General features: G+C 52.9%; 1 protein-coding gene across 2 annotated transcripts; it reads left to right on the top strand.

The window, feature by feature from the left end:
- The first annotated feature begins 5,016 nt into the window (after window positions 1-5,016).
- On the top strand, window positions 5,017-10,149 carry LOC135307155 (uncharacterized). 2 transcript variants are annotated; one of them, XM_064431789.1, is made up of 11 exons: window positions 5,017-5,907; window positions 6,270-6,341; window positions 6,429-6,500; window positions 6,587-6,685; window positions 7,131-7,238; window positions 7,407-7,478; window positions 8,118-8,225; window positions 8,427-8,486; window positions 8,573-8,608; window positions 9,137-9,290; window positions 9,821-10,149. In XM_064431789.1, exons 1-11 carry the CDS (start codon window positions 5,811-5,813, stop codon window positions 9,981-9,983), a joined length of 1,041 nt encoding a protein of 346 aa, XP_064287859.1. In that variant the 5' UTR covers window positions 5,017-5,810; the 3' UTR covers window positions 9,984-10,149. The 2 variants fall into 2 exon arrangements, with proteins under 2 accessions (XP_064287859.1, XP_064287858.1); XM_064431788.1 differs by having other exon boundaries at window positions 8,573-8,671.
- The last annotated feature ends 1,237 nt before the right edge of the window (window positions 10,150-11,386 follow it).

The following is an 11,386-nucleotide window of genomic DNA, read 5'->3' as shown; positions in this document are numbered from 1 at the left end:
GCACAGCCTCCACCCAGAGTGGCCCTTTGCTGCGCTGAGGAGACTGAAAAACCCCGCTGCACATCTCATGAGGGATCCCTGCACACCTTAGTAGAGACCATCAAGACTCCTTTATGCCTCCTGAGGGATCCCTGCACCCCTCAGCAGAGACCCCAAAATATCCCTCTGTGCCTCGCAGAGAATCAGTGTTTACCAATGCAGAGACCCCAGGGCAGCCTTGTGTGCCTCACAAAAGACCACAGCCTCCTGCCCACCTTAGGAAGGACTCAGCTCCTCTCCAGGCCTTGACGGCAAGCACTAAACCGCCACGTTAATCACAAGGTACTCAAGCCCCTGCCAGCCTTACGGATGTCTCCAGTCCCCTGTATGCCACAGAAGAGATCTCAAATCCCCTGAGAACCTCACGAGGAACCCCAGCCCCATGCACCACTCTACAAAGGACGCAAAGCCCTGCATGCCTTCCTGCAAAACCCAACACCTACAAAACCCCCCCTCCAGCTGGTGTGCCACATGAGGGACCCTGGCCTACTGCCATCCTTACAGGCTTTTATATGGCATGCCCAATGCCCGGCATGCCATAGAAAAGCCTGGCTTGTCATTAACTCTAGCCAGCAGTGTGTTCCCTGGCAGAAACCAATTCCCTTCTGGGCATGGGGAAGACGTGTTGTGGTGCCGGCTGCATCTGTGGGAGCAATGGGGAGCGTGAGCCCGTGCTGTGCTGCACTGCTGAGCTGGCAGCACGGTGAATACGGGCAGGACGTTCTCTGTTTCCCCCAGAGCTGGGGCCTGCAGGCACCTTGCCGGCCCTTGGCACAGGCTGTGCCAGCCAACAAAGCCCAGCAGGCCGGGAGGAGAGCCCGGGGGCAGCGCAGCTGCTTGGGCAGCGGCTGCTGCCAGGGTCATGGGCCAAAGCCATCCCTGAGCAGCCACTGCCACCCCTGGCCCTCCCTGCCCCGTGACAGCTCCCCCAGCCCCAGGGGACAGGCTCAGGCCCACTAAGGACACACTGGAGCCTTGCTCTCCCTCTCTGTCCTTTCCCCACCATGGGCACCCCATGCAGTCACTCCCCAGGTTTCAGGATGTGTCCCCCATGGAAGGACCCCAGCAGGACTGCTCAGAACCCGAGTGCCCTGAGCCTGCTTGGGATAATTCCCCTGAGCTGTGCTGGTCTTGTCTGGGCTGTGTAAGACTAAACATTAAGAATTAAAGGCAATTTTACTTTTATTGCCCAAGTGTCAGAAGATTCTAGGTTTCCTTAACTGTAAAACTACTTTGTCAAATGCAGAACTGTTGGAGGAAAGGGGAACAAATATCTGGTGTCCGTATTCTATGAAAAACTCTTCTCAATGCTACAAAGGAAAAATATATCTAAATGTTTTAAAATGAAAGACAAAGATAACATGAGGGTGCTGTTGGTCTGATGAGCCCCATGCCCAGCTGCTGCCTGCCCATGCCTGGCTGTGCCCAGACGAGCAGCTCCGCCAGTGCTGGTGGTAGCACACAGACACCTGAGCTGAACCTGGACTCAAGCCTGTGATAGATGAATAATGCGACAGTTGACTCTCACAATTAAAGGATAAATATCATGCATATATGTTAAGAGAAGTTTTATATATATATAGATATGTTTTACCCCCTGTTGTGTTGTTATCTTGGGATTACCTGAGTTTGACACATTTAAGAGGGTCACCTTGCTACGAGAGCAGCACCTGACCTCCAATCGAGATGTAAGGAAGTAAACTCCAGCACTGGACATCAAAGAAGGAGTCGATAGACAGAACTTTAAGAAGGGCAAAAGAGTTAAAAGGTGAGATCTCCATTGCGTGCATGAGAATGTGGTGGGAAAAATCCTCTACTCCCGGCACAGTAACATTGTCTTTATTCAGTGTCCTGTTATATTTCTAATAAGGTTTTTAATAAACATCTAAAATTTTTACAAGTAAATATACCTTTTTGAATAATCCATTCCCTGGCTAGAGGGCTGCACCTCCTGTCCTGGATGGGCAGCTAGGTCATTCCCTTCAGGGAGAGACGGATCTGTTCTAGACAGTGGTTGTAGCATACTTCCAGCTACAAGCTGGTAATACACCTGTGGTAAGGACAACGGACACTGGCACGGAGATGCATGATGACAGGCCAAGTTCTCCATGGCTGAGGTATTAGGCCGGTCTTGTGAAGTGGGAGAGGTGCTCCTGTGGAGAGAGGAGGTGGCTGAGGCCCCAGCTGCCAGTGGCACACAGGGACCCTCGTGCACAGCAGGGCCCGAGCTGGCAAGGCTCCCCAGCACGGCTGAAGCTGCTGGCACAGCTGGGCCCAGCTGGACAGCTGCCCCTCAAGGCCCTGGCCAGCAGGGCACGGCTCTGGGCAGGGTCCCTGGCCAGGAGCGGGCCCCAGAGCGCCTCTGCCTTTCAAGGGCAACCTCGGCCCTGCCCTTTCTCCTCCCCACCTCCCTCTGCCTCTGCCCCGAGCCCCTGGGGCTGCTCTTGGCCAGGCAGCCTCAGTGGGAGCCAGCTCTGGCTGCAGCCCCAGCGGGGCCCCCCAGGACAAGGCCCAGCAATTGAGAGGCCAATGGAAGCACTGGGCAGCAGCAGAACCCTCAGCAGAGTTATTTGGACAATCATGGACTGGCCACAACCCCACTGCAGCCTCAATGGGAATGTTCCCCGACCACGTTAGACTTTCAAAAGAAGCTGTTTGAGGGGGAGAGCAACAAAACACTCACTGTTTTCTGTTCCAGGAATACCCAATTCCAAAGCAGCACAACATGAAGACAAGCTCCAAAGAAAGCACGCCTGCCAGTAACCCTAGCCAGCAGCCTGTTCCCTGACAGAAACCCCTTCCGAGGCCATCCTGGGCATTGGGAACAGGTCTTGTGGTGCCGGCTGCATCTGTGGGAGCAATGGGGAGCGTGAGCCCGTGCTGTGCTGCACTGCTGAGCTGGCAGCACGGTGAATACGGGCAGGACGTTCTCTGTTTCCCCCAGAGCTGGGGCCTGCAGGCACCTTGCCAGCCCTTGGCACAGGCTGTGCCAGCCAACAAAGCCCAGCAGGCCGGGAGGAGAGCCCGGGGGCAGCACAGCTGCTTGGGCAGTGGCTGCTGCCAGGGACATGGGCCAAAGCCACCCCTGAGCAGCCACTGCCACCCCTGGCCCTCCCTAACAAATTCTAGGTTACATCTGTGAATTGCATGCTACACTTTCCTTCATGTTTTTCCCAATACCAGGAAGTTTCTGTATATAGTAACGCCCTTGAGAATCTCTAATTATTTTCAGGGGGTTTTTTTTTTGGGTTTTTTTTTTTGGTTTTTTTTTTTTTTTTAATTGAGACAGATGAAACAGCCTTATTGGTTTTAGTTTTGGCAGGTCTGTTTTTTTTCTTTGCATGATGGTTTACTTATTATCTACATTTAAGCTTGTTTTTATTTATGGGTTTTTTGTTCCCCAAGCAATTATTTTGACAGTCTTTTGTTCACTTCTTACTTAATGTTCCATAGATGAATAGTTTGGACTCTCTTTTTATAGGAAAATAAAGATCTCAGAAAGCTCTATTTTTAATTTTGATAACATTCTCTCTCCCCGCTCCTAGCCTTCACAATGATCGTTTTTGAAACATCACTGAGGATAGGTAGAGTTATTTGGGAAATAACCAATAGGCCTGGCTTAACCTGGGTATTGGATTATTATTTTCAGTGCTATAAACCTACATTGCTTCAAGGTTCACACCACGGTCCTGATTTGTGGCTCAATGCATGGACGCCTGTCTGAATTAAAAGAATGTTTGTGAGGCAGCTGAAGAACTTAGACTCCAGAGATTAAAATTCCTGGGAGGAGGAGGTGGAGGAAGAAAGGATAAAATCCTGATTCAAAGGGTTTTTTCTCACTTTTAGTATGCCAGAAGTATGGTAGACTACACCTGTCTTCAAATGTCATTTGGTTACAGAACAGCTCTCTACAGTGTCAGACTCCAGGAGAAATGACTGAACACTTTGCCTCCCAATGCATCAGCTTTAATTCTAGTGAAAGGTAGGCCTTAATTACAGTCCAATTGGAGCAAATCAACAAAGCAGTCTAGCCATTGTGTGAATGGCAAGAGGAATTTGCTTGTGAACAGATGACTATGTCCCACTCAGTAATGAACAAAATTTGCCCTGACTTGGAAGAAAGTAGACAAGGAGCAATGCAGTATTTGGGGTTTATCCAGGGATAAATGGGGCAAGAAGCTGTAACAACTTAACCTGTTTTACAGAACACAAGTACTGATACGGCCAATAATGAACCCACATGAAGGGATCTTCAGGACATTCCTTTATTTCTCTAACCAGGAATGGGAAGCAAAATGCTGGCATTTATCTGAACTGGAAGCCGTGTTCCTCTCCTTTTTCTCCTTGAGCACACTGTGTGTTATTTGCAGACTTCACTGCCCAGCCCATCAATCCTCTCATGGCCAATTGCTAAATGGCACAACTACCAAAATACAGGTGCCAGCATAATCAGCCCAGCACTAATGCAGCACTGCTTTGATGGTGCACAGGAGCACAGAATGGCTTGGGTAGGAAGGGACATTTAAAGGCCATCTAGTCCCAATGGCCTGGAGTGAGCAGGGACACCTTGAACTAGGTCAGGTTGCTCAGAGCAGGAGCTTGAATGTCTGCAGGGATGGATGTCCGCCTCTCTGGGTAACCTGTGCCAGGGTTTCATAACAAACAGTGTAAAAAATGTGTTTCTTTCATCTAGTCTGAATTTACCATCTTTTAGATTAAAACCATTCCCCCTCGGTTTGGTCACAAAAGACTCTATTAAAAATTCTGTCCCCATCTCTTTCCAAGCCCCCATAAGGCCCTGAAAGGCAGCAATCAGGTGTCCCTGGAGTCTTCTCTCTTCCAGGCTGAACACTGCCAGCTCTCCCAGCCTGTCTCCAAAGCAGAAGGGCTCCAGCCCTCAGAGCATTTTGTCCCTCCTCTGGACTTGATCCTTCCTGTCTTGGGGACCCAGAGCAGGATGCAGTACTCTGTCGTGGTAGAGACTGAGACACTACAAAGCAACACAGTCCATTTCCAGAAGGCTTCAAACCCTGTTTTTATTCTAGCCTGCATGCTTTTTCTGCATTTTTACAAAGCTCTTAACTTTATACTTTACTCATTGGTCGCGAGATACAAGCAAAATACTCATTGGAATAGGGAGTTGCAGGTTTCTTTTATTTATCCTTTCTTTCTTGGTTTCTATGATCAATGACATAGAAAATTGCTAGAAAACTATTTTAGTTGTAAACATGGATCCTCCTACCTAACTTCTCGATGGCTCACAGAGGTCACTGTAAAACGTCTTCCACAGTACTCCAGGTGGGGTCCCACCAGAGCAGAGGGGGGGAGTCACCTCCTTCAACCTGCTGGGCACTCTCCTTTGGATGCACATGGCTGGCTCATGTCCAGCCTCTCTTCTAGCAGCAACCCCAAGTCCTTCTCGGCAGAGCTGCTCTGCATCCCTTCATGTCCCAGCCTGTGAGATCAGCTGAGCTGGGACTGTGTCACAGCCCTTGGGCAGAGCAGCTGGGCAGGATGAGCTCCCTTCCGAAGAAAGCAGAACCCACTCCAAAGATCTCCACCCTGGCCATGAGGTCACAGAAGGCTCTGAGATCACAGAGGTGCCAGAGCCCCGTGGTTGCAGAGCAGCACAAGGAGCCAGCAGTCAGTCCCTGAGCACAACTGTTGCGGCGGCAGCAGCAGCGGTGGCAGCAGCGGTGCTGACATTGGGACAGCGGTGTCAGGACAGAGGTGGCAGCAAGAGCTGCGGGACTGGCAGAGGGCAAGGCAGCATGGCCCTTGCTCTGCACCTCTTCCTCCTGCTCCTCCTGGCCGTGGCCCTGCCTGCCAGGGCTGCACAGGCTGCTCCACTCCAAGTGTGGCGAGCAGGTGAGCCGGCAGCCTGGATCCCCTTTCCCGGCACAGCGCTCCCTGCTCCCCGGGAAGCGCTGGGGATGGTTTTGCCCAGGGCTTTGGGGAGGGTTTCCTCTGTGGGAGGGAGAGAGCCCCCATGGTCCCTGGGCTCCTCCAGCCACCACTCCAGGGATGTTGCACAAGGCCTGCAAAGTGGGTGGAGAGTGACCAGAGCCAGTCCAGAGCTCCCCAGGCCCCTGTGCTGCTTTGGCCTTGTCCACTGACAACTGGCAGCCAAGGCCTTACCCGACCCCCTTGCAGTGCCCAGTTCTCTAAGGCAGAGGAGGATCCCAGCACACCATGGAAATGGGTCTGATCTGATCTGTGCTCCCCTCTAGATGAGCATGCTAGGAAGGCTTCTCCAGCAGCTTGGCTTAATGATGATTTCCAGGGTCTTAACCCTCCACCAGGTATGTTTTCAATGTTGGTAAAAGAATAATCATTGAGAACCTTGCAGGAATCAGGTGACAGGAGCTTCTGTGGCTGTTGAGTTTCAGGTGTGTCTGCAGGAAAGACTTTTCAGGCTCCTTTCCTGGTTGCTGCACACAAGCCCCGCTCCCATGGCAGGGGTGAGTAGTGTGTGACTGCTGACCCCGCAGGCTGAGCCCTGGTTCAGTGGGATCCATTCACCTGAAATGCAAATGCTTTTATTAAGGTCCTCCGAGAAGGAGGAACAAACCTGGAGGAGACAGGAAGTCCCTGGAGGCATCCAAACACATGCACAGGATCTGGAGTGACCTGGAGAGACAACGTGGTGGGTGCATTTCCCTCATGCTTCCCCTGGGACTCAGCAGCCGGGGGCTTTGGCTGCACATCTGGACACGCCGTGCCCGGCACAGTGGGAAGGGATCCATGGCAGCCTCGCTGCCCCGCTGCTGCTGCTGCTGCTGCTTTCATGCCCTGCAGGGCTGTTTCCCAGCCTGGCCTGGCTGCAGCTTCTGCCCAGCCTCTGCAGGAAGGCATTTGGCATCAGCTGCCAGGGAGCCCAAACTGCACCATGGGCCATGCCCACCCTGAGATCCCCTGCACTTTCCCAGTCTGTGAGCGCATCTGGAGGGGCAGTTCTTTGGAGGAGGAAGGGCCCTGGTCTTTCTCCTTAATCTTATCCATTACTTAAACAAGCATTGCCTCCTGAGAATGCCACATTCCCATTGGGAAACAAACCCACCTGATTCAGCTGTCCTTTTTCCTTTCTGCAGACATGGAAGGAGAGAGTGTGCTGACAGCTGCATTTCCCGGAGGAAGCAGTGGCTCCATGGCAGCCTCTGCCCCAGGAAGGGAGGCGATGCCAGGCAAAGGCCCCGGAGGTAATTGCTGTGCCTCTGGGCCTGAGCCCTGCTGAGGCTTCAGCTGCCCTCTCTGCTGCTTGGCAGTGCAGGCACACAGCATTACCTGACCCCCTTGCAGTGCTTGGTTCCCTATACAAGGGGATCCCAGCACAGCATGGAACAGTTCCCATCTGTGCTCCTTTCTAGACTGGGAACGTGACTTCCATCACTGGGAAACGCTGTTAAAGCACAGTTTAAGGATGTTGGAGCTTGGTGATGGTAGGTTTTCAGCAACTCTTTGCTAACAGAGCAATCATTGTCCAAGTGTAATCATTGTCCAGAGTGATATTCCTCTGTCATTTCCCTTAAGATCCTCCGAAGTTTGCTGGATTCTGGAAATCCTGGCCTCCAAATTTCTACTCTTGTACCCTACAGTGATCCCACAGGATTGCTGTCAGTGGGAGGAAGGAGCGTTTAGCTGTCCATCTTCCTCCCGTGTGCAATGCCAGTGTGTCCTTCCATGTGCTCTGTGCAGCCAGGGAGAAGGGCAGAGAGGGAAGGGGCCGGGCCCAGGGCTGTGCCCCGGGGCTGAGCCTTTGGCAGCTCCTTTGCCAGCCCCAGGGAGCCTGAGCTGCTCCTGCTGCCACTGCCACACCCTGGCCCTGCCTGGGGCTGGCTTTAGAGCTGCTGGCAGCTCCAGGGAGTCCTTTCTGCCCCAACTGCCCTGCAAGGGGCTCCTTCCATGCCAGTGTGGGGCCATTGCAGGCACGTGCTCCCCATGCCCCTGCTCCTGAGTGGGAGGCAGAGCTGAGGGAGTGCCTTGGAGGGCACCAATCACCCAGGTGCCCTTACTGCCACTCGGGCCTGAAGGAGAATCTTCAACAGTGTCACAGGAGCTGTTCTGTCCGTCCTTTGCAGGTGAACCTGATGATGAAGACAATCCTGATGACGAAGATAATACGTTTGATGAAGATGATCTGGATTCCCAATGTGTACCCATTACTGAGCCTCTGGGAGATGCTGAGGGTAGGTCAAGGCCTTTTCCCTGGGAGAGCTGCCAGCTCAGAGCCCAAAGCTTGGCCAGGGGGGCATCACTGCAGGTGCCAGCACAGAACCAGGCACGTGTGTGCCCTCGCCCTGCGCGATCCCCTCACCGCTGCTGCGGCTCAGTGGTGCCCGTGCAGATCAGCAGAGATGGCAGAAGCTTCTGTGGCTGTTGAGTTTCAGGTGTGTCTGCAGGGAGGACTTTGGTGGATGTTGCACACAAGCCCCACTCCCATCGCAGGGGTGAGTAGTGTGTCCCTGCTGTCCCCACAGGCTGGGACTTCGTTTTGTGGGATCCATTCCTGGGAAACGGAAATATTTCTCTTAAGGTCCTCCAAGAAGGAAGAAGAAACCTACAGGAGCTCGTAAGTCCCTGGACATTTCCAAACATCTGGAACAAAAACAGAGTGGCGTGGACAGCCAGCGTGGTGGGTGCATTTCCCTCAGCCTTCCCCTGGGACAGAGTAACCGGGGACTTTGGCTGCACATCTGGACACGCCGTGCCCGGCACAGCGGGAAGTCATCCATGCACCACAGTCCATGCACACCCTAAGATCCCCCTGCAATTTCCCAGTCTCTGAGCATATCTGGAGGGGCCTGCTCTTTGCAGGAGAGAGGGCCCTGGAGCAGCTCCAAAATCCTGGCCATTTTCCTTGTCCTTATCCATGTCTTTGACAAGTGTTACCTGGAACAGAAGGGCACAGCACAGAGGAATTATAGCATGCAGGGTCAGGGGTTTGGGTACTGAGCAGTCCTGTGCCAAGGGGCAGCAAAATGCCTGCAGGCCCCAGCTCTGGGGGAAACAGGGAGTGAGGACGTCCTGCCCGTATGCACCACGCTGCATTTCAGCAGTGCAGCACAGCACGGGCTCACGCTCCCCATTGCTCCCACAGATGCAGCCGAGAACTCAACAGATTGGAAAAGCATGAGAAGAACTTTCAGCTCGGAAACATCCTTTTTGATTACGTTGATGGCCATTGTGGCACCTGCAGCACTGTCCCTGATGATGTGCTATGCCAGAATCTGGTATTGCTCGAAGAGAAAACGGTGAGTGTTTCGCGATTCTCTGTCTCAAGCAGCTTCCTTTAAAGGCTGCTCATAGTCAGGGAATATTCCCAGAGAGTTTGCAGTGGAGCTGTGGCCAGTCCCTGGTTGTCCAGATATCTCTGCTGAGGGTTCTGCTGCTGCCCAGTGCTTCCATTGGCCTCTCAATTGCTGGGCCTTGTCCTGGGGGCCCCGCTGGGGCTGCAGCCAGTGCTGGCTCCCACTGAGGCTGCCTGGCCAAGAGCAGCCCCAGGGGCACAGGGCAGAGGCAGAGGGAGGTGGGGAGGAGAAAGAGCAGGGCCAAGGTTGCCCTTGAAAGGCAGAGGCGCTCTGGGGCCCGCTCCTGGCCAGGGACCCTGCCCAGAGTCGTGCCCTGCTGGCCGGGGCCTTGAGGGGCAGCTGTCCAGCTGGGCCCAGCTGTGCCAGCAGCTCCAGCCGTGCTGGGGAGCCTTGCCAGCTCTGGGCCCTGCTGTGCAGGAGGCTCCCTGTGTGCCACTGGCAGCTGGGGCCTCAGCCACCTCCTCTCTGCACAGGAGCACCTCGGGACAGGAGTTGGAAGACGGTGGCTGCACCTCACACCCAGCCAGCGTGAGCAGCTCCTCCAGCAGCAGGGACGGTCTGGACAGCCCTCTCAAGTCTTCTGTGAAGAGGACCCCAGAACAACCAACTACGAGGGAACCTCCTTTTACCCTGTAGATCCCACTGCCACCTGCTCTCCCCATGGGCCTCCCCAAGCTGCCTTCATCCCTTTTTTTCTCTCCGTCTGTCCCATCCCAGCCAACTCGAGTTCCTCTAGGGACCCCAGGACCATCCCAGCACCTTCCAGCCCCTCCGGAGACCAACACATCCCTTCCTCTGCCTCTGAGACCCCCGGCCTTGCCCTCTAGGAATCACTGAAGGCGACACCCCACCCCACCGCCCCCCACCCTCCCCACTCCCAGTTGCAGGGTAGGCAGCGGCCCATTCTTCTGTTGAAATAAAGAGAAGGATCTGTGTTGTGGTTTCAAAGCAAAACCAGTGAGAGACTCCAAGTCAGAAATACAATTTATTAGAAAAAGGGGAAAAAAAAAACAAAATTCATGCAATAATACAAAAGAAAAACCACTGACAGGCTCAGAATACAGCCTGCTGACACCCTGCTAGTTAGGGTGGTGGTAGCAGTCCAGATGAAATGGACTTGTGGAAGTGGTGATCCTGTAGAAACAATCTGGTAGCTTTCATCCTCTGGAAAAGCAGTGGGTAAGGGCCGCGGTTCCTCTGGGAATCCAGTGGAAAGACTGCTTGTTGTGTTCCAAAACCCAGATTATATCCAGCTGGGGATGCTTAGCTCCTCCCCCATGGGCAGAGCATCTCACAGTGGGCTGATAACATTCTGCCTCATGCTGTGGGTCCTTGATTAGCCATGAAACAGAAATGGCTCTGGGAGGGAGTTATCTCTGAGTCATGTGGCAAGACATTGATGGACCCATTAACAGGAGATAAGGAAGAAACAATGCCTCTCCTGGTTTCAGCAGCTCTTGAGGATGGGAATAGAACATAATTTTATATTATAACCTAGGACATAATCTAACCCTTATTCTATTACCATCTATACCCAAGCCAATATCCTCTTACTATATATATGTATCTATCTATCTATATATATTATATAAAATGAAACTTTACACACAATTCTTGCTTAAAATTAGGTTAGATTTCCTTGTGGTACACAACAACTTTCCTTGTCCTTCTGCATTACCTAGCCAGTGCAACCAGGTCCTTGAGCAAAAATACCCACAGATGGGTTTGCCCCTGCTTGTGGTGGGATTAATCCAAACAGTCTTTCCTAAAATACCTTTCATGTGTATCACAGGAACTTTGTCTCCATCCCCTGTGTGCAGGGGTTCAGACTGGGCAGCACCAGGATTGATAGGTCCTCAGGTTTTGACCATCCAGATGGCTTTTGCTAAGTTCAGTTCCCAGTTCCTGAAGGTTCCTCCACCAAGTGCCTTCAGGATAGTCTTAAGTAGTGCGTTGCATCATTCAACTTTCCCGGCAGCTGGTGTGTGATAGGGGATATGATATGTCCTTTCAATGCCATGTTCTCTGGCCCAGGTGTT

This window comes from Passer domesticus, chromosome 9 (assembly GCF_036417665.1).
Source record: "Passer domesticus isolate bPasDom1 chromosome 9, bPasDom1.hap1, whole genome shotgun sequence".
Taxonomy (NCBI): Eukaryota; Metazoa; Chordata; class Aves; order Passeriformes; family Passeridae; genus Passer; species Passer domesticus.
This window is presented reverse-complemented; position numbering and strand designations above follow the sequence as displayed.